This window comes from Hordeum vulgare, chromosome 1H (genome assembly GCF_904849725.1).
Source record: "Hordeum vulgare subsp. vulgare chromosome 1H, MorexV3_pseudomolecules_assembly, whole genome shotgun sequence".
NCBI lineage: Eukaryota > Viridiplantae > Streptophyta > Magnoliopsida > Poales > Poaceae > Hordeum > Hordeum vulgare.
Window position 1 is genome coordinate 365,544,879 of NC_058518.1, and position 26,779 is coordinate 365,571,657.

Consider the following 26,779-nt stretch of genomic DNA (forward strand, 5'->3'; position numbering starts at 1 on the left):
ATCGTCGTGACAAGAGCATGAAGTGTCTATGCTGACCGTAGAGATGAATATCTGAGTTGCGAGTTTGGTACACATTTAAGAAAATGTAAAAATTGTTTCACAACTCATGCCACTTGGAACACCATAGTGTGATGGTGTATCCGAACTTCATAGCCGTGCCCTATTGGATATGGTGCATACTATGATGTATCTTGTCGAATTACCACTATAGTTTTTGGGTTAGGCATTAGAGACAACCACATTCACTTTAAATAGGGCACCACGTAGTTTCGCTGAGATGACACCGTATGAACTATGGTTTGGAGAAACCTAAGCTGTCGTTTCTTAAAAGTTTTGGGCTGCGACGCTTATGTGAAAAAGTTTCAGCCTGATAAGATCGAACCCAAAGCGGATAAATGCAACTTCATAGGATAACCAAAAGAGTTGGGTATATCTCCTATCTCAGATCCGGAAGCAAAGTGTTTGTTTCTAGAAACGGTTCCTTTCTCGAGGAAAAGTTTCTCTCAAAATAATTGAGTGGGAGGATGGTGGAAACTTGATGAGGTTATTGAACCATCACTTCAACCAGTGTGTAGTAGGGCGCAGGAAGTTGTTCTTGTGGCTCCTACACCAATTGAAGTGGAAGCTGATGAAAGTGATCATGAAGCTTCGGATCAAGTTACTACAAACCTAGTAGGTCTACAAGGTCACGTACTGCTCCAGAGTGGTACGGTAACCCTGTCTTGGAGGTCATGTTGTTGGGCAACAATGAACCTACGAACTATGGAGAAGCGATGGTGGGCCCGGATTCCGACAAATGGCTGGAGGCCATGAAATCTGAGGTAGGATCCATGTATGAAAACAAAGTGTAGACTTTGGAAGAACTACTTGATGGTCGTAAGGCTGTTGGGTGCAGATGGATTTTTAAAAGGAAGACGAACTATGATGGTAAGTTTCACCATTAAGAAAGCTCGACTTGTCGCAAATATGTTTCCGACAAGTTCAAAGAGTTGACTATGACAAGACTTTCTCACTCGTAGCGATGCTAAAAGTCTGTTGGAATTATGTTAGCAGTTGCTGCATTATTTATGAAATCTTGTAGATAGGATGTCAAAACATCGTTTCCTCGACGGTTTCCTTGAGGAAAGGTTGTATGTGATACAACCAGAAGGTTTTGTCGATCCTAAGGATGCTAACAAGTATGCAAGTTATAGCGATCCTTCTATGGACTGGAGCAAACATCTCGGAGTTGGAATATACGCTTTGATGAGATGATCAAAGTTTTTGGGTTTATACAAAGTTTATGAGAAACTTGTATTTCCAAAGAAGTGAGTGGGAGCACTATAGAATTTCTGATGAGCATATGTGGTTGACATATTGTTGATCGGAAATAATATATAACTTTTGGAAAGCATAAAGGATTTTTTGAAAGGAGTTTTTAAAGGAAAACCTGGATTAAGCTACTTGAACATCGAGCATCAAGATCTATGGAGATAGATCAAAGCGCTTAATAGAACTTTCAACGAAATGCATGCCTTGATAAGTTTTTGAAGGAATTCAAAATAGATTGGCAAATAAGGAGTTCTTGGTTGTGTTGTAAGGTGTGAATTTGAGTAAGACTCAAAGCCCAACCACGGGAGAAGAAACAGAAAGGACGAAGGTCGTCCCCTATGCCTTAGCCGTAGGCTCTAAAGTATGACATGCTCTGTACCGCACCTAATGTGTGCCTTACCATGAATCTGTCAAGGGGTACTAAAGTGATCCAGGAATGGATTACTAGACAATGGTCAAAAGTTATCCTTAGTAACTAGTGGACTAAGGAACTTTTCTCGATTATGGAGGTGGTAAAAGAGTTCGTCATAAAGGGTTACGTCGATGCAAGCTTTGACACTAATCCAGATGACTGTGAGTAGTAAACCGGATTCATATAGTAGAGCAGTCATTTGGAATAGTTCCAAATGGCACGTTGTAACAACATCTATTGGATGACATAGAGATTTGTAAAGCACACACGGATCTGAAAGATTCAAACCCGTTGACTAAAAACATCTCTCACGACCAAGACATGATCAAACCCAAGAACTGTATGGGTGTTAGATTCATTACAATCACATAGTGATGTGAACTAGATTATTGACTCTAGTGCAAGCAGGAGACTGTTGGAAATATGCCCTAGAGGCAATAATAAATTGGTTATTATTATATTTCCTTGTTCATGATAACTGTTTATTATCCATGCTAGAATTGTATTGATTGGAAACTCAAATACATGTGTGGATACATAGACAACACACTGTCCATAGTGAGCCTCTAGTTGACTAGCTCATTGATCAAAGATGGTCAAGGTTTCCTGGCCATAGACAAGTGTTGTCACTTGATAATGGGATCACATCATTAGGAGAATGATGTGATGGACAAGACCCAAACTATGAACGTAGCATATGATCGTGTTAGTTTATTGCTACTGTTTTCCGCATGTCAATGTATTTGTTCCTATGACCATGAGATCATGCAACTCCCGGACACCGGAGGAATACCTTGTGTGTATCAAACGTAGCAACATAACTGGGTTACTATAAAGGTGCTCTACAGGTATCTTCGAAGGTGTTTGTTGGGTTCGCATTGATCAAGACTGGGATTTGTCACTCCGTGTGACGGAGAGGTATCTCGAGGCCCACTCGGTAATACACCATCACAATAAGCCTTGCAAGCAACGTGACTAAAGAGTTAGTCACGGGATCTTGTATTACAGAACGAGTAAAGAGACTTGTCGGTAACTAGATTGAACTAGGTATGGAGATACCGACGATCGAATCTCATCGGTATGGACACACCAAAGGACAAAGGGAACAACATACGAGATTACGTGAATCTTTGACATAGAGGTTCAACCGATAGAGATCTTCGTAGAATATGTAGGAGCCAATATGTACATCCAAGTCCCGCTATTGGTTATTGACCAGAAAGTGTCTCAGGTCATGTCTGCATAGTTCTTGAACCCGCAGGGTCTGCACACTTAAGGTTCAGTGACGTTTCGGTATAGTTGAGTAATAGGTGTTGGTGACCGAAGGTTGTTCGGAGTCCCGGATGAGATCCTAAACGTCACGGGGAGCTCCGGAATGGTCCGGAGGTAAAGATTGATATATAGGAAGTCCTGTTTTGGTCATCGAAAAAGTTCCGGGCTCATCGGTAGTGTACGGGGAGTGTCGGGAGGGTGCCGGGGGACCGCCGGGAGGGGTGTGATAACCCAAGATCCTTATAGGCTGTGAGAGGATGTGGACCATCCCCTGATGGGCTGGCCAAAACCTCTCTCAAAGGCCCATGCGGCTAGGAGAAGAGGTAAAAGGTAAAAGACCTTTAAAAGGAATATGTGGGAAGGTGGAATCTTCCTTGGTTCGGCTGACCCCTTCTCCTTGTAGTACGCTCCAAGGATGCCTCCTCTCCTCTCCTCCTATATATACTACAGGTTTTTGAGGGTTTTGGACACAACAATCAGCCACGTGCTGCCCTCTCTCTAGATCTATTTCTCCTCTAGTCTAGTTTCAGCGGTGCTTAGGCGAAGCCCTTCTGGAATAGCTCCACCATCATCACCGTCACGCCGTCGCTCTATCGGAGAACTCATCTACCTCTCCGCCCCTCTTGCTGGATCAAGAAGGCGGAGATCGTCGTCGAGCTTTACGTGTTCTAAACGCGGAGGTGTCGTCCGTTCGGCGCTAGATCGGGACGAATCGTGGAACGACGACGATTTGGATCGCGAAGACGTTCCACTACATCAACCGCGTTTCTTAACGCTTCCCGCTTAGCGATCTACAAGGGTATGTGGATTCGATCTCCCCTCTCGTAGATGATCATCACCATGATAGGTCTTTCGTGTGCGTAGGAAACTTTTTGTTTCCCATGCAATGTTCCCCAACAATCCCTTCCCCCGGATGGCTCGTAGCCCGAATCCGCTGCACCTCGCTTTGGATGGCCGGGCTAGGCTGGTTGTCCTCTCAACCCTCGTGCATCAACGACATGGTGGTGGGTGGCACCTCGCTGGACGGCACCAGCGTCCTGCTATGAAGCAGCTCCTGATCCCGATTTGGATTCCTCATCTCCTAATTGGGCCGCGAGACCCCTGTCTTCCCCGGCAAAGAGTCTGGCGGAGGTTCTGCTGGTCCCACTGTGGCGGCCTTAAGCGGTGCCTTGTCTATGCCACCAGCCACGCGTCCCGCCAACCGGTCAAAAGAATACTTTTAGACCGAGGGTCTCTCCTGAACTGAAGTCGCCTGACACAGGGGGACCACAGGCGGCGATTCTATGTGCGACAGCCGCCACTCCGTGCCAGTGAGCCGTCGCCCGTCCGAGCCACCACCTGTGAGGGCCGCCCTGGCAGCGCCGCTCGACCCACTGCCGAGCTCACCTCACGAGTGGCAAACTGTAGACTGCCACATGCGTCTGCTCGAGGACGGACCGCCGCCGCCGCCGCCCATGTTGTCTTCCTCCGGGATGCCGCTCTGACCGCCGACGGAAGAACCACACCAGCGAGACAAAACAACATCTTGTAAATTTGGTACTCGCTTTGTTTATTTTCACAAGACATTTTAAACATTCAAACACTGTCTAAAACAACACAAAACAAGCTCTTTAAAATGTCTTATGAAACAAATGGAAGAAGTATGTAGTACATACGTCAATTCAGTGAATCTACCGTCTCGTGACTTTCCCCAGCCCTTCCAAACCGACTAGGGTTTCCTCATTATTGAGTATATCTCGCATGTATCTTGTATACCTGGTCTACCTCCTAGTTCCTTGTATAGTTGAGGTTGTGGCCCACCTTGTACATCATATATACGTGCGCTTGCACCCGATCAATACATCGAGAGTTGCATCCTATTTCCCTACATGGTATCATAGCATCGCAACGTTTCTTCATCGACTTGTCTTCCGCTCTACACGCTCCGATGCCTCGATGTTTGTCTACCACCAGGGCGCTAACACGACATATCTGCTTCTCTACATCGACGACATCATTCTGACACCCTACACACATGGCCTACTCTGCCAGCTCACTTCTCATCTTCGCGTTGAGTTCGTCATCAAGGACCTTGGTCCTTCGCACTACTTCATCGGTGTTGGGGTGGTGCGAAGCGGCGATGGCTTCTTTCTCCATCAGCGGAAGTATGCTCATGAGTTTCTCGATCACGTCGGAATGCTTAATTGCAAACCTGCTCCTACTCGGATCGATACGAAGGCCAAGCTCTCTGCCACTGACGACTCGCTTGCTCCTGATGCATCTTTCTATCGGTCTATTGTTTGTGCTCTTCAGTACCTTACCCTCGCTCGACCGGAGTTGCAGCATGCGGTCCAACAGGTGTGACTTCATATGCATGCCCCTCGGGATGCTCACTAGACTGCGATGAAGTAGATTCTTTGGTACATTAGGGGGGTCTATGGATATTGGCATCACGTTGAACGCCTCCATCGCCACTGACATCACTACCTACTCGGATGCCGACTAGGTTGGCTACCCCGACACTCGCCGCTCCACCTCGGGATATTATGTCTTCCTTGGACCATCACTCATCTCTTGGTCGTCCAAGCGAGAGCCTATAGTCTCCCGTTCCAGTGCGGATGTCGAGTATCGTGCCGTAGCCAATGTCATCGCCGAGTGCTCGTGGCTTCGCCAGTTACTTCTCGAGCTCTCATGTCTTGTTGATAAGGCCACGGTGGTGTACTGCAACAACGTGTATGCCATCTACCTCTCCGCCAACCCCTTTCATCATCATCGGAGCAAACATATTGAGATGGATATTCACTTTGTTCGGGAACAGGTAGCCCTTGGCCATGTCCGTGTTTTACACGTCCCTACTTCCCAACAATTTGCAGATATCATGACCAAGGGCTTGCCTACGGCGTCGTTTGAAGATTTCTGATCCAGTCTTTGCGTCAACATCGATGACGCTTCGACTGGGGGATTGAGTATATCTCGCATGTATCTTGTATACCTGCCCCACCTCCTAGTTTCTTGTATAGTTGAGGCTCTGTCCCACCTTGTACATCATATATAAATGTGCTTGCACATGATCAATACATTGAGAGTTGCATCATATTCCTCTACACTCATCTTTCAACCCGATCAATACATCGAGAGTTGCATCCTATTCCTCTACACTCATCTTTCATTGGTGTCGTCTATGATCTACCTATTCTTTTGTGACCTTAGGTGGACCTTGGTTCATGTTGTCGGAAGGGATTCTGCTTCGTTTTCATATGATTTATAGTTTAGGTTTTGTGTCCTTCTCATGAAGACGGGACAACGATGACAACTCCTTGAGGATGGAACAAGTTTCTCTTTGTCTAACTGTTGTCCCAGCGGTGCATCCAACATCATCAGAGGGCATGTGAAGGTGCGTCTTCAACGGATCTCACTCGATATGATAGGTGTTTGTCTTTGATGGATTTACCTGGATGCGGTGTTCGTTTGTTTGCGTTTGTGTGTCTATTAATTGGATCCATTCATTCTACGTTTCTTTCATCGGCGAGGTGACCAACGACAACTGCTCTAATGCATCCGCCTTTTGGGACCTTTAGCATGGTGACTTCTTGTCTATTTATTATAAAAATGTTTTTTGGATTTGATGAGAGAGGAGCGATAACAACGATGCGTTTTCAGCTCGTTCTACCATTTTTGATGGTTTACGAACATGAATGTAATTTGTACCATTTCCGACGCTTAATAATGAATAATAGGTAGGAAGTTTCACGAGAAAAAACTTCTAAAAGATATTTTTCTAGTGAAGCATTAGGCCTGAGCCAATGCAGGTCTCTTAGTGCGGTTTCATATGCATTTTTCTTATGTGGCACTTTATTTAATGAAGAGAGATAGTGAGGTTGTATCTTAGCTAACATACAACCTTGACACGTGGTCATAGGCCCTGTTTGGATCCATGGGTTAGAGTTAGAGTTGATTAGATTGGTCCAAACTAACCCTAAAACATCCAAACAGGAGGGTTAGAGTTGGTTAGATGCATCTTCATCTAGCCCATCCACAAAAACTAACCCATCCAAGAGATGCTTGTTTGGGTTAGAGTTAGGTGGGGCCGAGAAAAAGTTACTTTTCCCTCTACCTCCACCACACCAAATTCTTGTTAAAGGAGCCAAATGATTGAAAAAGTGCTTTTATTGGCAATCTAACTGTGTCACCCAAACACCTCTTTGGTTAGAGTTAGTTTAAAATTAGTCTAGGGTTAGAATCTTACCCTAACCTCTAACCGAGTTAGAGTATCCAAACATGACCATAGGTAAAAAAGAGGTGCTAACCCAATCACATGCATGCATGAGCCACAAATCATTAAATTACATACAATACATAAGATACATTGCATTGTACTAGTTGTTTCTTAGGCCACTTCCAATGCATTGGTGCTAAGATAAGGTGGTAAGCATATTAAATAATTTAGCAACTAAAGCCCCCAATGCATAGTTGCTTAGCTTATCGTAGCTAAGCCTCCTTATTTAATGCTTTTGCAACTAAAGTTGTGCATGCATTGGTGCATTTCTTTCATTTAATTGTTTTACCTAGGTTCACGCGCTTAACATTGTTTCTTTGTGGATCACTACACTCATCTCTCTCCTATTAATTAGCTTGCCACATCAGTGTTTTTGCCTATGTAGCAGCCTTAGCACCTGTATAAGGTGAAGCATTGGAAGTAACCTTATGTTTTTATTACGTATATAATTACTCCGTCTGTTTCTAAATATAAGTCTTTCTAGAGATTCTACTAGGGGTCTACATACAGATGTATATAGACATACTTTAGAGTGTAGATTCATTCATTTTATTTCGTATGTGATCTCCTAGTGAAATCTTTTAAAAGAATTATATTTAGGAACGAAGGGAGTACTCCCTCTGTTTCTGTTTACTCCGCGTATAAGGTTTACTTAAAGTCAAACAACATAAAGTTTGACCAAATTTATATCAAAAAATATGAATATCTAGTATACTAAAATTACATAGTATGAAAATACATCTCGTGGTGCATCCGATAATATTGATTTCATGTTGTGAATGTTGATATTTTTTAATATAAAATTAGTTAAATTTTACAAAGCTTGACTTTGACCAAAGCTTATATACAGACTAAAAAATTGGAGAAGTACATGCTAAGAGATGATGCGATGATGCATTGGCAGAGTCACATACAGGTTTGATCTCGATAAGAAGTAGTGGCAGTACAGACAAGAAAAAATCTAAGACAGCAGGGAAAGGGGGCGAAAAGGTCCAAGCACTAGACGGGCATTATTTTATGCACGCAAAAAGCGAGGGAAGGAAGGGACGGACGGGCGGACCCGACAGAGACACGGAATGCACACCGGAGCCGCACCCCACCCACATCCAGCCGTGCACAGCTGCGCCGCAGATGGGATCACACGAACCATCTCGCCCGCCCGCCCGCCCCCAAAGACCAGCCCCCTCTCCCTCCTCGCCCCGCCCCCGTCCCATCCCCAAATCCGCCACGAGCTCCTCCTCCCCCCTCCACCACCTCCTGCACGCTCCTCCCCCATCCTCGCCACCAGCTCCCCCCTCCTCCTCCTCCACCTACCCAACGCATCGCGCGGCGCGGCTGCGGCGACGGCCCTTCTCCGGTGGTGAGCGCTACCCCCCTGATCTGATATGTATTGTCTGCAACTCTGCATCTCCGGTTCATTCGTTCGTCCTGATGGATGGATGGGCGGGTGGGCGGATTCGTCGTGGTCGCTAGGGGGGAAATCGGATCGTTCTTGGTCGGCTGCTGGGGCAGTGCTGGAAGAGGGATTTGTCTTGCTGCTCTGCGCCGGCGGAGGTCCCGGGGCGGCGGAAATGGCGCCGTTCCGGTTCCCGGCGCGGATATTGGTTCCAATCATTGCACGGGCGGGAGGGGAGCAGATTTCAATTCTTTCCTGTTATTGACGCTGTGGATGTTCCTTTTTCCGCTCGATTTGGATATTAATATTATTATGGCGGCGTAATTGGTACGGCTCCAATCATGGCCGATTGGAAGGACTGTTTTTAATCTCTCAGCAATCTGAAAATGTTCCTATTCTCAAATCGTTCCTAGCTTTCAGGAGCGGAAAGTTGCATCTTTTTTAACTCAAAAAATGTTCTTCGTTTCCTGTACTGTCTCTGATCACCAACAGAACAGAGTAGCCAAGAGCACCAGACATCATGAGCGGAGGCGTCGAGCCGGAGACCCCACCCAGTAGCGGCGGCGGCGGCGCCACCGGTAGCCCCATGGCCCGCAAGCCGCCGCGTCACCAGCTCACGGCCATACGCCACTGCGCCAGCAGTGCGCGCATAGCCGCGGCCTCCACAGACCTGGTAACCACACTGACTATCCCCTCCGGCTCATTGCCCGGCCATTTCCTCAAACTACTACGGTGCTTCTCTTTTGTTTTCTTGCAGGGCTTGGATTCGGGGACGCTGAGCTTGATCTCACCCACAGAGATCCGTCCCAGCTTCCTGCCGGTCTACCGGTCTGGGAGCTATGCCAATATCGGGCCGAAGACGTACATGGAGGACGAGCATGTTTGCATCGACAGCCTCATTGAGCACCTCGGAATGCGTACCCCTGCTATCCCTGCACCAGGCGCCTTCTATGGGGTGAGTTGGATTACAGTTACCATAAATTGCGATCCGGCGGTTCCTTGCTGTTCTTGTCTCATTAACTGTTTAACAATGCATGTGCTCATTATGAATCAATGATTTAGTCTGCTGCGACTTCTCTGTGATAATAATACCACCCATTGTGACTTATGTCCACCACTAATGTTGTGATAATAGCTTCTAGGTGTGTTCATTTGCTCAACTTGGAAATCCATGATTACATCGGTTGTGGACGCATGATAGTGGAAATGATTGTACTAGTGTGGTTCAATGATTGCGTTGAGGTGAATCAGTTCAGTATGAGCATTGATAGATGCTTTTAGTTTCATTTCTTATATTTTAGTACAATGAAAACCCCTGCAAACAAAAAGTGTGTTTCTTCAATCATGCTGTTAAGAGAAGGACAAGTAATTCTTTTAAACAGTAAACTGTGGTTTGAAATTTTATATTAGTTTTTTATGCTAAGCTGTGCCCTGTATTCAACTAAAGAATACAGGGCACAGCTTAGCAAAGAAAAAAAAAACTAAAGAAAAACCATGCATTGTATAGAAAGCATGTTTGCTGGTTCTTGAGTGCAGGAATTGTTCATTTTATGGGGGTAATTTTGGTGGCATGTCACTTTACCTAGCACAACAGATGTATAATAATACATTTTCTTGACATAATTTGCAGGTGTTTGATGGTCATGGTGGTACAGATGCAGTCTGTTTCGTTCGGAAGAACTTGCTGAAGTTCATAATCGAAGATGGTCACTTCCCCAACAGCATGGAGAAAGCAATCAGAAGTGCATTTCTAAAGGCTGATCACGCGATTGCGGATTCCCATTCTCTTGACCGCAGTTCGGGGACCACAGCATTGACGGCCCTTATTTTTGGCAGGTAAGTTACTAAGTTTTGGTGCTAGTACCAAACCTTTTAATTTTACTGACACATGGCATCCCAAGAAGACACCTGTCAATGTTATTGTACTCCCTCCGGTTGGGTTTATAAGTCGGGTACGGGTATGGGCCTTAATTTAAAGAAACATGTGTTAAATGCCACAAAAAATACATTGTTAGATTTGATGTCGAATGAAGTTTCTAAATATATATTTTTTGTGACATATGACACATATTTTATTAGTAAAATTGAAGACCTAAAGATCCATGCCTGACTTATAAAATCAACTGGAGGGAGTATATCAAATGTTTCTCCAGTTTGTAATAATGTTTTTCATTCACTATACAATATTGCAAGGAGTTAAATTAATCCCAACAATGCCATATCAAAGACTGGATTTAATGGAAGAGTATTCTGAGGGAAGCCTTCAGAATAGACTCTAAATGAGTCCTTCCTATAATCATGTTGACATAGAAAAGAAACTTATTTGAAGGTGGTCGTTGAGTTATTCTTGGTTAGAAGAACTCAATGGGTTGTTGGTTTGGCATTTTTGCGACTTAGTGGTAAATAATTAGACACTGTTCCTTCCCGTTTTTGAAATTATAGAGGCTACTTCATATCCTTTATATCTGTCAGCTACTTCACATTTATTGCTTCAACCCACAATGTCTCAACCGAAACAAGGTTCTTTGCTGTACCTAGCTGTCCTCTGGGCCTCCTTGCCTTTATTAGTTGACGCATTACCAGAGTAGAGCCTGTGTTTGCTATCTTTAGATTGGTTATTTGCATCGAATGATATACTCTCATCCATGTCATTCAATGGTACAGGACATTGCTTGTTGCAAATGCTGGAGATTGTCGAGCAGTATTAGGAAAGCGAGGACGGGCCGTTGAGCTGTCAAAAGATCACAAACCCAGCTGCAAGAGTGAAAAGCTCAGGATTGAGAACCTTGGTGGCATAGTCTTTGATGGCTATCTCAATGGTCAGCTGTCTGTAGCAAGGGCAATCGGTGACTGGCACGTCAAAGGTTCCAAAGGGTCTATAAGCCCTCTCACTCCAGAACCTGAATTTCAGGAGGTTAGACTCACTGAGGAAGACGAGTTCTTGATAATTGGATGTGATGGCCTCTGGGATGTGATGACCAGCCAATGTGCTGTGTCAATGGTACGGAAAGAGCTGATGGCTCACAACGATCCGGAAAGGTGCTCAAGAGAACTTGTTCAGGAAGCGCTCCGACGAGACACTTGCGACAACCTAACTGCAGTGGTTGTATGCTTCTCAGCCGACCCACCCCCTCAAATTGAGATCCCAAGATTCCGGGTACGGAGAAGTATTTCGATGGAAGGGTTGCATATGCTAAAGGGTGCTCTCGACAGTAATGCCTGACCTCCCTCAAAACATGTCTTCCCTCGCGTAACCCTTTTGTTGTATGATCTTATATTATTTGTTGTTGTTGTTCCTTGAAGTTTTGCCCAGGTCTCTCGACTATAGGTCTCGGAATAAGTTGTGTAGAATCATGTTCCAAATTTTGTTGAGGTGTAGGCTAATCATTTTGCGAAGGCAAATGCTCTGTTTGTACCGGCTAGCATTTGATTGTCCAGAGTGTAATTGGGCAATGCCCGGCATTCTTATTCTGGTATGAATGACAGATTTTATAGCTGATCAATTTTGCTCTACTCCGAACTTATAACTTATACTGTCTAAATTATGAACTCTCTGTTATCCCCCTCGGATGATAAATGAGAGTAATTTTATGATTATAAACCTGGCAGAGAAATTTACTTTTAATCCTCGCTCTATAACTATTTAGGCCTCCTTTGTTTCATAGGAATAGGAAACTTGCATGAAATGAGATCACATGTATCAAAAATCCTATGAATAGAATTTATTTTATCGAGTCTAGACTCATGTTTATTTTTCTATGAAATGTGAAGGATAGGAACCAATCCTATATAGGAATATGAATCCATTCAAATGAATCAAATGGCTTTAAAGAAAGATTTATATAAGAATCTTATCATATACTCCCTCCGTTCCTAAATGCTCCCTCGATATCAAAATAATTATGGTTGGGAAGAACTAGACTATAAGTCTTATTAATTTTTTTACTAAAGACTAAATACAAAACAAAATGAGTGAATTCAGACTTTAAAATATGTCTATATACATCCATATGTAATCCTTAGTGAAAACTTAAAAAGAAAAATTTAGTAACAGAAGAAGTAGAATTCCTATGAAATATCTTCAAACCAAAGGAACCGTAACAGTATTGTCTTATGGTAGCATTGTAAGTTCACGCATAGTTTGGATAAATTCTTGGTAAGATAGTAGTGTGGTAGTACCAAGCTCATTGATGGGCCCATGACTTAACATATACTCCATCCGTTCCTAAATATAAGTCTTTTTAGGAATTTCATTAAGAGAGTACATACAGATGTATATAGACATATTTTAGAGTGTAGATTCATTCATTTTGCTCCGTATGTAGTCTCGTAGTGAAATCTTTTAAAAGACTTATATTTAGGAACGAAGGGAGTAGATGTACTCAAACTTGTAAATTTTTTTCTTGCATTGCAACAGTTCCACTGATTCCTCTGCTTGCTTCTCCCTCTCCTGGACCGAGGTCCGTTGGATCTAGAACAAACATCCATTGATGGGCCCATGACTTAACATATAGATGTACTCAAACTTGTAAATATTTTTTTACTTGCATTGCAACAGTTCCACTGATCCCTCTGCTTGCCTCTCCCTCTCCTGCTCCGAGGTCCATTGGATCTAGAACAAACATCCCAGATCGAATTCCAGGGACTAGACTTTTTTTTAGTCCCAGGGACTAAAGAAAAAAGTCCCTCCAACAGATCTTTTTGTAGTCCCTTAAGGAAAAGTCCCTCCTGTTTCTTTACCTAGGGACTAAAAGGGACTTTTTAGTCTACTCCCTGGGTAAAGAAACACCATCTATGTAGCACCATGTCACGGTACTGCAGCTACATTGTAGGTGTGGTACTGTTCATTGGTTCCTATAAACTACATTGATTTTGTAACCTTAACCCCATCTAATCCCTCCATCCATTGAATGACAAAGGCCCACTATGGTGACCGGTGAGCCGTTGGGGTTAAAGGGTCTTGTTTGGGAGCTCCTTTATACTCCCTCTGTAAACTAATATAAAAATGTTTAAATAATTAAAATAATGATCTAAACGTTCTTATATTAGTTTATGGGTAGAGTACCTTTTAGAAAGAAATTAGGATTGTTTCCAGGGGAGAAAGCATCAGAATAAGGACCCAATTTATCCTTGTACGAGAACAGGGCATCGACCCGTTGGCTGGACAGCTGGGTTAGCTGTAAGCCCACCTGCGTTTGAGCCTTGGCTCTAGCGCCCGGTGCTCATGAAGTTTTCTCCTATAAAAACACCCAACAAGGTTAGCTCTGGGTTGGTTTTATTTTTTTATTTATCCCTGTATCCCTTTATATCCAAGATGGAAGATGGGCTTCCCTTTCAAGATGCGGTTCTATCCTTATTTTGGCGCGAGGGCCTTGATAGGGATAGAAACGAATCTAGTCGTTTCGCAAGAGTGGATACCGTTACAAGTACTTGTACTGAAAAGATGAGTATATGAAATTGTAACGATATTCATTCTTACGAAACGACGAGATGCGTTTCTATCCCCGTCGAGGCCCTCGTGTCAAAATAAGGATAGAACCGTATCTTAAACGTTACACTCCCTAACCCAGATTCTTCACACCCAAGTCCAGAATTGCTTCAGATTGCGAATCGATGGTACAGGATATACATGGAGGTACCTTGGGACCAATTGCACCAATCGTGGATGAGATACATGCTACTAGTAGTGATTTTATTTCATGTAATTTCATTTTTGATGGTAGGCTCTCTAACATGGAGGCACATAGTTTAGCCAAACGTTCTTTACATTTAGATGAGGGACCCTATTTCTGGCTAATCCGTCCGCATGGTACATCTGTAATTCCTATTTCTCGGACTATCTTTTTTTCTTTTAAAATGACAGAAAATCTGCATTCACTAAGAAGAAAAGAGTTGTCCAGTTAACTAACGAAAAACCGGGCTAAAATCATCCGAGCAGCACACACATGACATCCTCGACATGTACACACCTCAACAAATAGGAGCCTCGACAAGATACACCCTTGCGTCATCGTCGTCATTGCTCCCCAACGGGCGTCATTGCCCTCACTAAACTAAGCGACTCCGCCTTCACCGAAGACGAACGGCGACCCAACCTTCATCGTAGAGGTCATGTGGAGACACAAACCATGTCGCCCACTCGACACATAGTCCAGTCCGGCGAAGCTGCAAATCTTTCGAGGCCGCCGCCCCAACATCCATTGTCCGACGCACCCTGTGCACTCAACCAAAACCTCCTTCCGAGGCCGCTGCCCCGACATACCATCGCTCGTCCTCAAGCTGCAATGCCGCACGATCCAGCTGCCCGCAACGCACGCTGCTCAAGACAACTGCACGGAGACCACGAACGCTACACCACATCTGGACCGCTGCCCTGACGTACCGTCCAACAGCCCCCACTAGGATGCGTCGACCGAGCCAACAAACCTGCCACCCAAGCGGCTCAAGATTGCCACCGAAGCGAAGGCCGAGCCGCTGCCCCTCCCCATGAAGCCATCTCGCGCATCGCTCGCCAAGGCCGCCGCCTCGACGCACATCAGTCGTCCGGGGCCGCTGCCCCGATATCCATGAAACCCTACGTAGGAGAAAACCTGACACAACAAGCACAAATTAGCTCTTCCAAGCGACGCCCCCAATAAGGAAACGACGAAGACGCCGCCGTCACCCGCTGCTCTGGCAACCATTCAAAGCTTAGGTTTTCACCGGAGAGCTCAAACCCCTCGTGCAGGAGGAGGAGTTCCACGACAAGGAAAACGGCGCCCAAAAACGCCGCCATCGATGGGACCAACAGAGTCGGGCCAAGGCTTTCGCCTGGAACTCATCCAACCCAGCACAAGAGGCATCCACATTTGGGCCAGAACGTCGGAGCTGTTCCCGCTGCGACAAACTCCCTCCGCCGTCGACCACCAAGCTCACACGCGTCACCAGCCATTGCAGCACCTCGAGCTGGATCAAACCAACTCCAGATCCATGGTAGGCCATGGAGAGTGTCTGGGGCGTCCCAGGACCAGCCGCTGCGCCGCCCCCGCGGTCACAGTGGCCGCCGGAAACAGGGCCGCCGCCCAAGCGTTCAATAAAGTAAGGCATGTCACCCCTCAAAAAACAAACCAAGTCCACACTCTCCCCTAAAAAACAAACCAAGTCCACAGTCTTCCCTAAAAAACAAACCAAGTCCAGACTCCGACCGGAGCAAAGAATGTTAATTCGAGTGCTTCTGACACATTTTTTAGTCCCCGATTCATAGAACAACTGTTCTACGGTGATTTTCATTACTATAAACGCACTGAACAACCACAATTCAGGGTCCTGTTCCTGGGATGCTCATATATGACGGGTTATGCCTCAAATAAGGACACAACACTAAGAGGGGAAGCCATGACTGGGCCGACTTATTTGGTCCACATTGTCCACATTGTAGCGATGACACACTGTAGCGACCCGGTCACTGAAGGTTTTTTTTTTTTCAAATTTGAACTTTAAAAAAATACGAAAACCTGACTTTTTTAAACAAAAACATTTTGCAAAATTACCTTTTTAATATTATTTATTTTGAAAATTCTCAAACATTATTTTAATCTATGAACAATTTTGTGAAAGAGTTTTTAAAGAATTATGAACAATTATTTGAAAACATAATATATCGAAATCCTAACAAATATTAAATTCCAAATAAACTTTAAAAAACTTAAATTTCAAATGAACCTTTTTAAAGAAAAAAAAATGTGAATCCAAACAAAACGATACAGTCAGGAACCTTTTAGAAGGTTCCCAAAACCGATTCAACGAACCGGAACCTTGTGAAATAGTCCTATAACCGGGGTTGTGTAGAGCACAAACATGCTAAATGGGCCGTCTCAAATCTCTATAAATAGATTATCCAAAATCTTTGATGCTTGGCTGCGACCCCTTGCAAAGTTCAATTTTATCTTCTTATATTGCAATAAGTGGCACACAACATTATATGTGTGTCACTTGGCGCAATCTGAAAGTTTTTTTATTTTTATATATTTGTTTATTTAAAATATTTATATTTTAAGCCATGCGTTTAAATTTTAAATTATTTTCATCATTGGATTTCTTATACTGGAACTAGATCCATGTTAACAGGTTTTGATGAGAAAAAATGAAAAAAAAGCCGAAATCATGGTTTTTTCTGACATTCTTTTTTTTCTTTTCGAGAGATACAGACGCGCAACTATGCCTCTCATGAAAGTGAATCTATGTCTTTACGACAAGCAAACCTGCACCTCTCGCGAAAGAAAAACATATATCCCTTTTGGAGCTCGGCCTCCAGTGAAGCCTCCAAGTTCAAATTTGAAGTTTCATCAAAATTCATATTTTTATATTTCCAAAAATTCTGAAAAAATACAGATATACATGAAGATATAACACACATGTGTGTAATTTTTCAGTTCAAAATACATTGAAATGATGGCTATGCAAAAAAAAAAAACAAATCTAGGGTTGTTTAACACATGATACTATTCATCCTTCGAGACCACGAATTTATCTTTTTTGTACAGGTCGCAACTCAAGGTATTTCATCATAAATTTTTACACACATGTGGGTTACATCCTTACATACATGCATATTTGTTTTCAAAAAAATTTAAACCATAAAAAATTGAATTTGAAAATTTCAAAAATAAAGGCCTTCATGGAGCTCGGCCTCCAAAACACCTCTCTCGATATATATTACCTTTTTCTGAGAGTATAGTACCTCTCACGAAAACAAACACGCGCGTACACGAGAAGCAAATCTGTTCCTCTTGTAAAAGAAAAAAATATTTTTTTTCTCTTTCCGTCTCGTAGAAGCAAACGTGTGCTTTCGCGAGAAGCAAATCCGTGTCTCTTATGAAAGCTAAAAGGAAAACCTTTTATTTTCATGCAAACAAATTTTGATTCCCGCCAAAATGGAAAGCCCGGAAACACCTATGCGTAGCATGCGACACTTCATGGCAACCGAGAGCTCGCCAAGTGGCATGCTCTAAACCCACCAAAAGTAATTTGTGAGGAGCTCTTGCGAGGGGTTCCACTCAGTTAGTTCCTTTTGTTCCGACGGTGTTCCACCCAGTTAGTTGCTTCTCCCCGCCTAGCTAGACCCTGTCCGACGGTGCTTCTGGCGTTGTCGAAGGGCCTGTGAAGATTTGACTCCGACGGATCTCGTGAGATTTGGTCGGCTTTTGTCTTTGATGGATCCACGTGGATCCGGTCTTTGTTCATATGTGTTTGTGTGTTTACAAGTTGGATCTTTCTGATCTACGATTTTCTTCATCGGCGGAGGTTGTTGTTTTGGTCCACTGATCATGTAGGGCCTTAACACGATGACTTTCCTTTTGTCTATTATAACACTGTTTGTCCAACTCCGGTGAGGGAGAGGGGATGACGGCGGCGCGCCTTCGGCTCGCTTCAATGCTTGTAGTCGTCATTAGGTGGTCTACGAATCTACATGTAATTTTTATTCCTGATGTTCTTTGTACTAATCTGACAGTTCATGAATAGATCGAAAAGAATTCAGATAAAAGAATGTTAGTTTTTTTGTAGGACAAAAAATTTGTTAGTTGCTCTTGCCACTCGGTTGAGAAGCAAAGCGCCGGCTACTTGACGAAGTGAGTGCTTGAGTTTCTTTTTGCGGGGTGAGTGAGTGCTTGAGTGGTCGATATGGATTCCCCTAAGTACTACTCACAATATCCATCGACTCATAATTAAAGGTGGACCAAAATAGTCGGCAATTCTTTTCTAGACAAACCCTAAAGCTTTATTTATTCGTCATAAAGTTTACAGGAACGAAATCAAGATCATTAAATTAGCAATTCATATGGTATGCATCTGACAGCCTTCTTGTATCTAATGGTCCGGCCCATCTAAGTCTAGTTTCCGCGGAAGCTCATCCCGGTTTTAGAAAGCTTCTGCTATTTTGTTTTTTCAGATTTTTTTCTTTTTTTCTTTTTTTAACTCGTGAACATTTCTTCAAATCTGTGAACAAGTATTAATTCATTAATCTTATATAAATTCATAAATATCATTTTCATATTCATGAACTTTTCTAGTTCACAAAATTTTATGAAATTCGTGAACTTTTATTTTATATTCACGAACTTCTTTTAGATTCTTGTTTTTTTAAAATTCATGAATATATTTCAAATTTGTGCACCTTTTCTAAAATTCTGAATTTTGTCAAATTCTCAAACATTTCAAATTTATAGAGACTTTTCAGATTCATGACCTTTTTAAATCAAATTGGTAAACTTTTTCGAATTCCCAAACATTTTCCAAATTCATGAACACTTTTTCAGATTCACGAACTTTTTTTAGTGTGCATTCGCCACTGTCGGACCATGGGTGGTTGGCGATCCAACGCGAGAAGCGTTATAGAGGAGGTTTCAGAGGTGGCCTCGGGGAAGCAAATAACTCGAGGGTACCTAGGCGCAACACTTCCCAGCGTTGCTACATGTCGAACGTTGGCGCTTCTCCCATCAGAACATTTTTGCTATGTTTTGTGGGTTTCTTTTTCCCCTTTCCCCAGTTTTGCCTAATTTTCTCTTTTCTATTTGTTTGGTTATTTCAGTTTTTGTTTCTTAGGAGCGTTCAACATAGTTATGCTTTCCTTGAAGCATAATTGTGCTTCTCGCGTGAAAACCACGATTGTGCTTTTCCAAAGAGTGAAACATACTTGTGCTTTCATGCGAAAGCACCGTCGTGATGAGGAAATGGCTACTTTGAATATGATAAAAAATATTTCATATTTGCATATTTGTGAAGTGAATTTTTATAATAATTATATAATAATTTATTTATGTTAACCGAAACAAAAATACTTCGTTCATTTTTACTGTCTAAATGGAGAATTGTTGAACGCTTGCACGAACCACGTGTGAAAATAAAGGAAAAGAAAATAATTAGGTGTTGTTCAATAAGTCCTCTCACATCAAAGAAAATGATTATGTGTTGTTCAAGAAGTTTTCTCACGTTACTTTTAGCCAAAAGAAGATAAAGTCCAAGTCTCTCACGTTCTGGACTCAGATTCGGACTGCACACACACACCTGTCTCAAAAGGTCAACAACGTTTGCATACGAACTCCGAATTGGGTGATTCTTTTTTTTGTTTGAAAGTAGATTTTATCTACGTTCCAGCCCAATTGAAATGACTTTAAATTTTGTCCGGAGCATGGAGATAAGGACGAAACAATCTGAGGTTGTATCAGAATTTGAGTCAAACCATAACTCCAAAGGTGTTGCATCACTTCCACTTGGGGCCCACGGGTCTTGTACGGCCTAGGGTTGATTTTAGGCTACCTTGGGACATCCTCCCACCTCCTTGGCCGCCACCCCTTGCTCCTATATAAGTAGATCAACCTAGTAGCTTTTTTGCTTGGGATTTGTTTAGTTAAAAGTTAACCATTGCAATTTTGTGTACTTTGTTTGTGTTCAATGACCAGGCCAAGACCGCTTTCGGATCCCCACCCTTATCAATAGTTCATATATATTCGCAATATTCAGATTGCTTTTATCATATTCTTGCTTGTTCTTCGATTGCTTGCAGGAAGAGACCTTCATGATCAGGTTGATCGTGCTCTGGCGTGGTCAATAACCTCTTGAAGTTAGTTTAGTGATTGCTAAGGCGAAACGCCGTGCATGTTTGTAGTCGAATCGTCAAATTCGTCTCCACCAAATCAATAGCCACCATCTCATCGAAAGATCGGGCCCCACACCTCTATCACGTCGTTCCTTTGTGCTTCCTTAAAAATGAAGCGCAGTTGTATTTCTGCAACAAACGAAGCATATGTGTGCTGAAGCACAAATAGTATGGTATTGAAAGGGAGCGGATTAGGAGCACTCGATGCTCCACCCTCCTATATTGAAAAAGAATTTAGTAATTCAAGAAAAGAGTAAAAAAGTCTCTGAACTTTTTCTAGAAACCAGTATGACGAGTAATGTACTCGTATAAAAGGTTTGGCCAATGAATTATTCCCGTTGAATTTAGAGCAACAAATAAATAAATTTATAACAACAATACAATATGAATAGTGCTTTTAACTAGCCTTTTTGGGAAATCGTATTTCCATGTTTATTTCTTTATACGAGTGCAATACTTGGTCACGTTTTATTTTGTAAAAGTTTCATGATTTTTTGACTTTTTTGAATTACTAAATTATTTTTAATATGAGGCGCGTAGCACCTGAGAGCTCCTATACACTTTCGCGTTTTGAAAGCATACTTAGTACACTAGTTAGTCAAGCTTTGAAGCACAAAGCTTTACAATTTCGAAGCACAACTTTCATCCAAAAATATTCATTGAAATCTATCGACATGTAATCTAGTTTTAAAGATTTTGATGCTATTAATGCAAACATGAAAATAATTTGTTATTTGAGTGCATAGTTTGACAGATAAATCCTTTGAAAAAAATCAAATCAACGAAAAAAATAAACAAACACATCAATCTTCCCTTCATGTGAAAAGAAATTTCACCAAAACTCTCTAACCATGAGAAGTGGTCCATATGCAATGCATCATTTGTCACCATCAAATAGGACAGACACCCTTTGTTTGCAAGGGGACTCTTTATTTTATTATTAGTGATTTCATTGCCTCACAAAAACAGAAAGAGGATTTGTAGGAAGGCATGGTAATTATAATATTTTTTCGGAGCTCAGGCTCATCTACATCCTATGAACAATGAAATCAAAACAAATAGTAAAACAATTCAAAAAAAGTCTGAAACTATTGTTCACGCAAGCTATGTTTGAGTGCGTCACGTGCGTGCAAAAACAACATCGGAGGAGCTCGCCACCAAAAATATCGGTTATGAATTATGTATTGTTGCCAGGGGCTCCTTGAAAGTCCAAGCTCCATCAGATTTGGCACGGGCATCACGCATCCACAGTCTTGTACCATCATTTTTATTTTTTAGTGTTTCTTGTTATGGATAGTGCTCTGCGTCGGCGCGTCGGTCGAATTTTTCGGCCGACCGCACGGGCCGCCCGATTCATCGGCTGCATGCGGGCTGCATCGTTAGATATGTCCATGCAACAAAAAATTGTCGATGCAACAAATGTTGGCTACGATGCAACAAATTTTAACATGGATGCAGCAAAAATATGGTTATAGCAAAAAATATCAACATGGTCATAGCAAAAGAAACACACTGATGATGCACGGTAGCAAAACAGAATATGGGTTGTAGCAAAACAATCCGGTGAACTCGGTTTGCAACTCTGACAAACGTGTATGCAACTTTTTTAATGAACGGTTGCAGCAAAAAATGATACCGGTTATAGCAAAATTTAACACGGTTGTAGCAAAAAATCTGACAAACTCGGGTTACAACTAAACTTGAATGCAACTTTTTAATGGACAAAATGTAGCAACAATCACCAATGTTTGCAGCCAAAATCATGTCGGTAGTAGCAAAAAAATTACAGTTACAACAAAAAATGACGCCTCGCAGTATAAAAGGAAGGGAGAGTCCATGCACGGGATCGCGCGACGCACGCGGGACAGGCCGAATCGTTCGACCGGCGCACCGTTCCGAACGTTTCCCATTACTTTTTTACTTTTTAGTGTTTCTGTTATTTTAAACAATTCTATTGTTCACACCCCGGAGCATTTGCCGTGGTAGCAGAATCACCGCGCCTCTTTCATTGCGATCCCTAAGACCATGTTCGATCCGTTAATCCCCACGCTCCAATCCCCTTCAATCCCTCTCAGACCTCTTCAAACACTGGCTAACCGAACAAGGCATAAGCTGGTGGAACTCGCGCTGCAGCTGTTGCGTGCCCACAGCGAGGGGCGGGAGCCCCAGGCCAGGGTAGCAGAGCACGCGCCACTCGTGCCGGTGCGCGACGCGCACGCGCACGCGCCCGGTGACCGCGGCCCGCCCGTGAGGTCCAAACGTCCAAACGTGCACATACAAACTAGGATCGGTACACCAATAGGCCATCTCTTCGAAACCGGCATCCATGCTTTCGACCCCTCGTTAGCCGGTTTCAGTTGTACAATGAAAGGGACAGGTCCAGGCTAACACCGGCGCGGCGCCGGCCCGAGCAGGAGCCGCCAAGACTCGACGATGACGACGTCAGGAAGCTGCCCTGCCCGCTGTTGTCGGTGCAGCACTGCCCCACGCCGCTCCTGCCGAGGCGCCCCGAGCCCAGCTCCAGCATCAACGACAGAGACAGCTCGCCGTCGCCCCCATCCACCGCCGTCCCGTGACCCGCCGGCGCGACACCGTGGTGGCCGTGGGCTAGCAGCTCGCCGGTCCGCTCCTGCAAAACGCAGCACTTCTGTCAGTGCCTCAGTGCGCGCACGCACGCACGCTGCCGTCTATCGACTCAGCGACCAACTGGTACAAGGGACATGCATGGCGACCGATCGGCGACGCGAGGCTCGATGGGCCATAAGGATCCACGCGCCGCGCGCGCATGCGACTTGTCCCAAACGCTTTTGCAGCAGTGCGTAGATGGCTATACCTCACCACCACCACCACCACCACCACCACGCCTCGGCGCGGCGAGGTCCCGCTCCGGCTCCCGCGGCGCGAGCGTGCAGCCGGGGCGAGCGGATTGTTCGCCACCACCGCCTGCTGCAGGTGTGCGCTGCCATGTCCGGGAGCGCGGCGGCAGGTGGTGGCCCTGCTCGTGCGTCGTCGTCGTCTGCATGCAGTGGGCGTAGTAGTAGTATGCTTGGCCTGCAGCGGCGAGGCAGTACGCGCCCGAGGTCACGTCCCTCTCGCATATTCCTTGGCCCCTGACCGAGTTTTTTTGGGGGCTTGCTCCTGCCTCCTGTGTGGTCTCCATCCCAGATGGCCTGCATGCATGGTGCCATAATTACTCTTATTCAGTTTAATTTAAAACTCATAATGTAGTACCTTTGCTGCTCCCTCCGTTCCTAAATGTAAATCTTTTAAGAAATTTCACTAAGAGTCTACATACGAAGCAAAATGAATGAATCTATAATCTAAAATATGTCCATATACATCCGTATATAGTTCACTAGTGGAACTTTTAAAAAGACTTATATTTAGGAACGGAGGAAGAGACACACCATTCGACATGAGTGATGAGCTAAACAATGAGCAATAGATTATGCACATATACATAATTGAAAATGACGTTTTTGTTTTCAAATTGTAAGTTGAGAGAGTTGGAGAAACAAAAGGTACATCCATGGCCTTTGGCCTCCAGGTTTAGAGTTTAGGGTTAGGAAACTACTAGGCCCTATCCATGTCACTGATTATTGTCTTAACATGTCCAGTCAAAGTTAGTCTCAAAAACTCATTAGGCCCTATACGTGGATGGTGGGAGTAACAACATATGTAGTGATTCCATTATTTCTTCGGCAGATTCTACATGCTTGAGCGGCCAGGCGGGCCTGGCGAGGAAGTTGCGGCGTGTAAACACAAAAAATACTACTCTCAAAATAACAGTCCCTCCATACCAAAATATTTAAAATGCTAGCTTTGTGCTAAGACAAAAGAAATTAAGTTTAACCATGTATATAGAAAAATATATTATTATCTACAACATCAAATATATATATATATTTTTATAGAGCCCACTTTTATATACTATGAAAATATGTTTTATTATGAATCTAATGAAATTGATTAGGTGTTTCAGATGCACTGGTGGAGCTATGTTGAGGCCGAGGGGGGCCGCTACCCTTCCAGCCTTGGACCAAACTCTGAAAAACTCTTTTAAGGTATGGCTTAGATGAGTTTTTTTTACCAATTTACATCCCAAAATACTCATGTTTTTTACATTAGCCCACCACTCAGATGTTGCTATATCTTTGAACAGACTTGACAAAACTTAAAAATGTTTGACTTAGGAGAAAACTAGAACATCAAATATGTTGGAATGGAGGGAATATTTTTTTTCTAGGGTCGTAGAAAATAGGTATAAAAACATTGATGCCAAATCTACATATATGATTCTCTTTTTAAATTTTCCAAAACAATAAAATCCAGAAGCACTCTTTGGGTTATAAAAATTTGGGTGAAACAACAAATGTTAAAAAGGCATGTAAACTAAAACAATAGTTTATAAAGGGAAATGTGTTTTTTGAATTTTTTAATAATAATAATTGGAAAAGAGAGGTGTGATGTGACCAAAGTAGGCTGGTCAATAATTCTTCACTATGGATATTCCTACCAGAGTGCACCAGTATACAGTCTCTGAAAGCTACCTCACTTTCTACTTGTAGGCATGCAAACGCCCATGTAGCAAACATCAGAACAGTATGCATCTCTAGGCATCCTAGGTAGGAATATGCATGTGATGGAGCCCTCATGCAGCAAGCATGCAAAAGGAATGCAAAGTTTGTGCAGTGTCAAACACAGGTGTTGCTGTTCTCTTGTCATGATGCATGCATTCATTCAGTCATGTGAGAGAGGTGAAAGAATCAAGGAATGCTTCATGATGTGACTGATGGGCTAGGGATATTGGCAAAACATGGATCGAGAGAGAGGAAAGGCAATGACCTTTTCAGTTGGGGGTGGTGGAGCAGTGACCCCTTTGTATGCTTTGGAGAGTGGCACCTGCAACAGGGTCCATCACAGTACTCAGTATGATGATGAACTTGCTGCATATCTGTCCAAACTTCCATGCCTCCTGCGAATGTGTGCTGCTGATCCATTTGCTGAATGCCTGGCATTCACAAGAAAAGAGAGATTGGTGGAGGAACTGCTTAAGCTTTGGCTCATTGCTGCATGCATGCATGGAGAATAAAAGTACCACCTTCTTGTAGCATCCTTTGCCTTTTAATTAATTGTAGCTTTTCTTTAGCACACAGAGAATGTGTAGATGGTTGTTTAGAAGTGTGCCAGACATGCATGCACATGTGTCTATGACATGAGAATGATCCTAATGATGACCTTCAATGTTTGCATTATCACCAGAAGAGAGGAATACTGCATGTTGTTTTCTTTGACAAGCTATTAATTAGGCTACCATTAGTTTTTTTTTTCTTCCGAAAAGGGAAGTAACCTTGGCCTCTGCATCACAAGATGCACACATCTATTAATTAGGCTACCATTAGCTAGACTGAAGTGCATGTATGTATTATCTTGGGCATGCACACCGTTATACAAACATAAAAAGTTGATGATGATTATAGGAGAAAGATTAACCATCTCATATTAGCGCATACCTTGCATCATGTCAAGATCATTACCCCTCATGTTCCTGTACATCTGTTTTTAACAAGTACACACGGCATATCAACCATCAGAACAAGAGAGGATAACACTTTTACAAAGATGAATAAGCATCGTCAAGCGCATATATACAAACCTGTAGATGGCTCTTGACATGAGATATGGTGAGCCCTGCCACCCCCATCAGTTGCAAAACTCTCTTAGGCGTAGCCCCTGAAGAAATCATCCGCGCGCATTGCACAAACAAACTACCAGCAGTCAGCAACAGCCAAGCTTGAACGCAAGAACAACAAGATAGAAAGCAAGCGAAAGCAAGCAAGGAGATGAAGTGGGTTTATTAGAGGGTATGCTTTGGCTATACGTACTGTACTGGCCTCCAAGGTTGTGTATGGCGTGGACGAAGCAGCGGTGGAGATCGGGCGTCCATCTGAGGCGAGGCACCTTGGACCTGTTGTACTGCCTCACCCCTTCGACCCTCTGATGATCTCTTCCGGCCGCCATTGTCATGTCGCAAGATCACCTTGGAAACAAGTCTGCCTTCACTCTTGAGAGCTATAGCTAGGCACTACCAGGTACCAGCACACTACTCTCACTCTAGTCTATGCAGACCCTTGCACCTGCACACATGGGACCAAAACTTGTATATGAACTCCAACGCTCGACAAAGCGTGGAGGTTCTCCATAAATAACCAGTGCAGTTTGTTCCTTGCATGACAGAGAAATGTGTGTGTGTGTGTGTGTGTGTGTGTGAGAGAGAGAGAGAGAGAGAGAGAGAGAGAGCGAGGAGAAGGAGGAGGAAGAGACAAAAGGTTGGAGACAAACCAGCTGCTCAGGCGTCTTCAGATGTGATCATGCCATTCGCCGCAGAGGGGGGATAATTATGAGATTGGGGCAGAGGTGTTGACCCCAAGCGCAACAGGACGCGAGGAAAGGGAAGCATGGTGCATGCCCAAGTACCTCGCCGCTGACACCCGCCTG

At 43.5% G+C, this 26,779-nt stretch overlaps 2 protein-coding genes across 2 annotated transcripts; one reads left to right on the forward strand and one right to left on the reverse strand.

Moving 5' to 3' along the window:
- The first annotated feature begins 8,383 nt into the window (after positions 1-8,383).
- LOC123437459 (probable protein phosphatase 2C 47) lies at positions 8,384-12,159 on the forward strand. The gene is made up of 5 exons (XM_045115711.1): positions 8,384-8,610; positions 9,139-9,319; positions 9,404-9,601; positions 10,277-10,482; positions 11,311-12,159. Exons 2-5 carry the CDS (start codon positions 9,167-9,169, stop codon positions 11,867-11,869), a joined length of 1,116 nt encoding a protein of 371 aa, XP_044971646.1. The 5' UTR covers positions 8,384-8,610; positions 9,139-9,166; the 3' UTR covers positions 11,870-12,159.
- Positions 12,160-21,923: 9,764 nt separating this feature from the next.
- Positions 21,924-26,500, reverse strand: LOC123411189 (myb family transcription factor MOF1-like). Its single transcript, XM_045104132.1, has 6 exons — positions 26,167-26,500; positions 25,938-26,014; positions 25,795-25,837; positions 25,127-25,292; positions 23,115-23,451; positions 21,924-22,910 (listed from the first exon to the last, which is right to left on the reverse strand). The coding sequence occupies exons 1-6, from the start codon at positions 26,306-26,308 to the stop codon at positions 22,635-22,637; spliced, it is 1,041 nt and encodes a 346-aa protein (XP_044960067.1). The 5' UTR covers positions 26,309-26,500; the 3' UTR covers positions 21,924-22,634.
- Positions 26,501-26,779: the final 279 nt, after the last annotated feature.